Source organism: Sprattus sprattus (genome assembly GCF_963457725.1).
Source record: "Sprattus sprattus genome assembly, chromosome: 6".
NCBI classification, from domain to species: Eukaryota; Metazoa; Chordata; class Actinopteri; order Clupeiformes; family Clupeidae; genus Sprattus; species Sprattus sprattus.
The window spans coordinates 1,308,984-1,309,894 of NC_137925.1; the positions used below are offsets into that span (position 1 = coordinate 1,308,984).

At 48.1% G+C, this 911-nt stretch overlaps 1 protein-coding gene across 3 annotated transcripts in view; it reads right to left on the reverse strand.

The window, feature by feature from the left end:
- pcdh18b (protocadherin 18b) overlaps positions 1-662 on the reverse strand; it is a 6,381-nt gene extending 5,719 nt beyond the window's left edge. For all 3 annotated transcript variants that reach the window (XM_080840048.1, XM_080840047.1, XM_080840046.1), the window contains exon 1: positions 1-662. This exon is cut by the window's left edge and continues 1,883 nt beyond it. In XM_080840048.1, the coding sequence (XP_080696174.1) occupies positions 1-604 (604 nt within the window). In that variant the 5' untranslated portion in view covers positions 605-662.
- Between the last annotated feature and the right edge of the window lie 249 nt (positions 663-911).

Genomic DNA, 911 nt, shown 5'->3' on the forward strand with positions numbered 1-911 from the left:
CAACGAGCTCTGCATAGCGTGCGCCGTCTGTCCTTGTCCGAATGTCGATTTTGAAAAAGTTATTGGGCGTCAGAGAGTATGTGTGAAGTGCGTTCTCTCCCACGTCTGGGTCCGAGGCGCTGTCGAGGGGGATGCGCGTACCCACTGGAACGCTCTCTGAGATCTCGATGGGTATGATGGCACGGGCAAACTGCGGCGAATTATCATTTATATCCAACACTTCCACCTCGACGTGAAACAACTGGAGGTATTCGGTTGGGAGGGTGACCACGTCAAATTCGATAGAACAATTTAGGTTTTTCTCACAAAGCTTTTCCCGGTCGATTTTAGTCCCAACGCTGATTTCTCCGTCCTCCTCCTTTACGGAAAGGAACGGGGTGCTTCCCCCTTGCATGGCTCGGAACAGTGGAGTAACAGACCTCGGGAGTTTCGATAGATAAGCTGCCACATCTTCTTTTAGCCTTGCGATAACAGTTCCCACTCTCTGTTCCTCGTAAACTTTGTATTTTAAAGTCACCCCCGACCCGCAGTGCACTAAGGTCGTCAAGAGAAGAAGTTTCAGAAAAGAAGTGCAAAATGATGTGTTCCCCGACGTTGGATTCATTTTCACTCCCGTATTCAGTGCCCGGGGAAAAGGCAGTACTTCCACAAAACAGAGTTGGAAAAATGTCGTTATACGTAGCTCATTGTATTTCCTTGGGTCTCTCCGACGGTCTGTCGTATATCCTCCGTGTCTTGTAAATAAGAATGATCAAAACAAAATACTCTCTTCTTCTGCTCTACAAAAACATAATTTCAACCCAAATTCTGAGCTTGTCTTCCACAGACAGATCTGTTGCATACATCCACTTGAAGGTCCAGGGCGATGAGGGAGAAAAGGAGAGTGTGTGCCTGTGGGAAGCGCAGCTCCG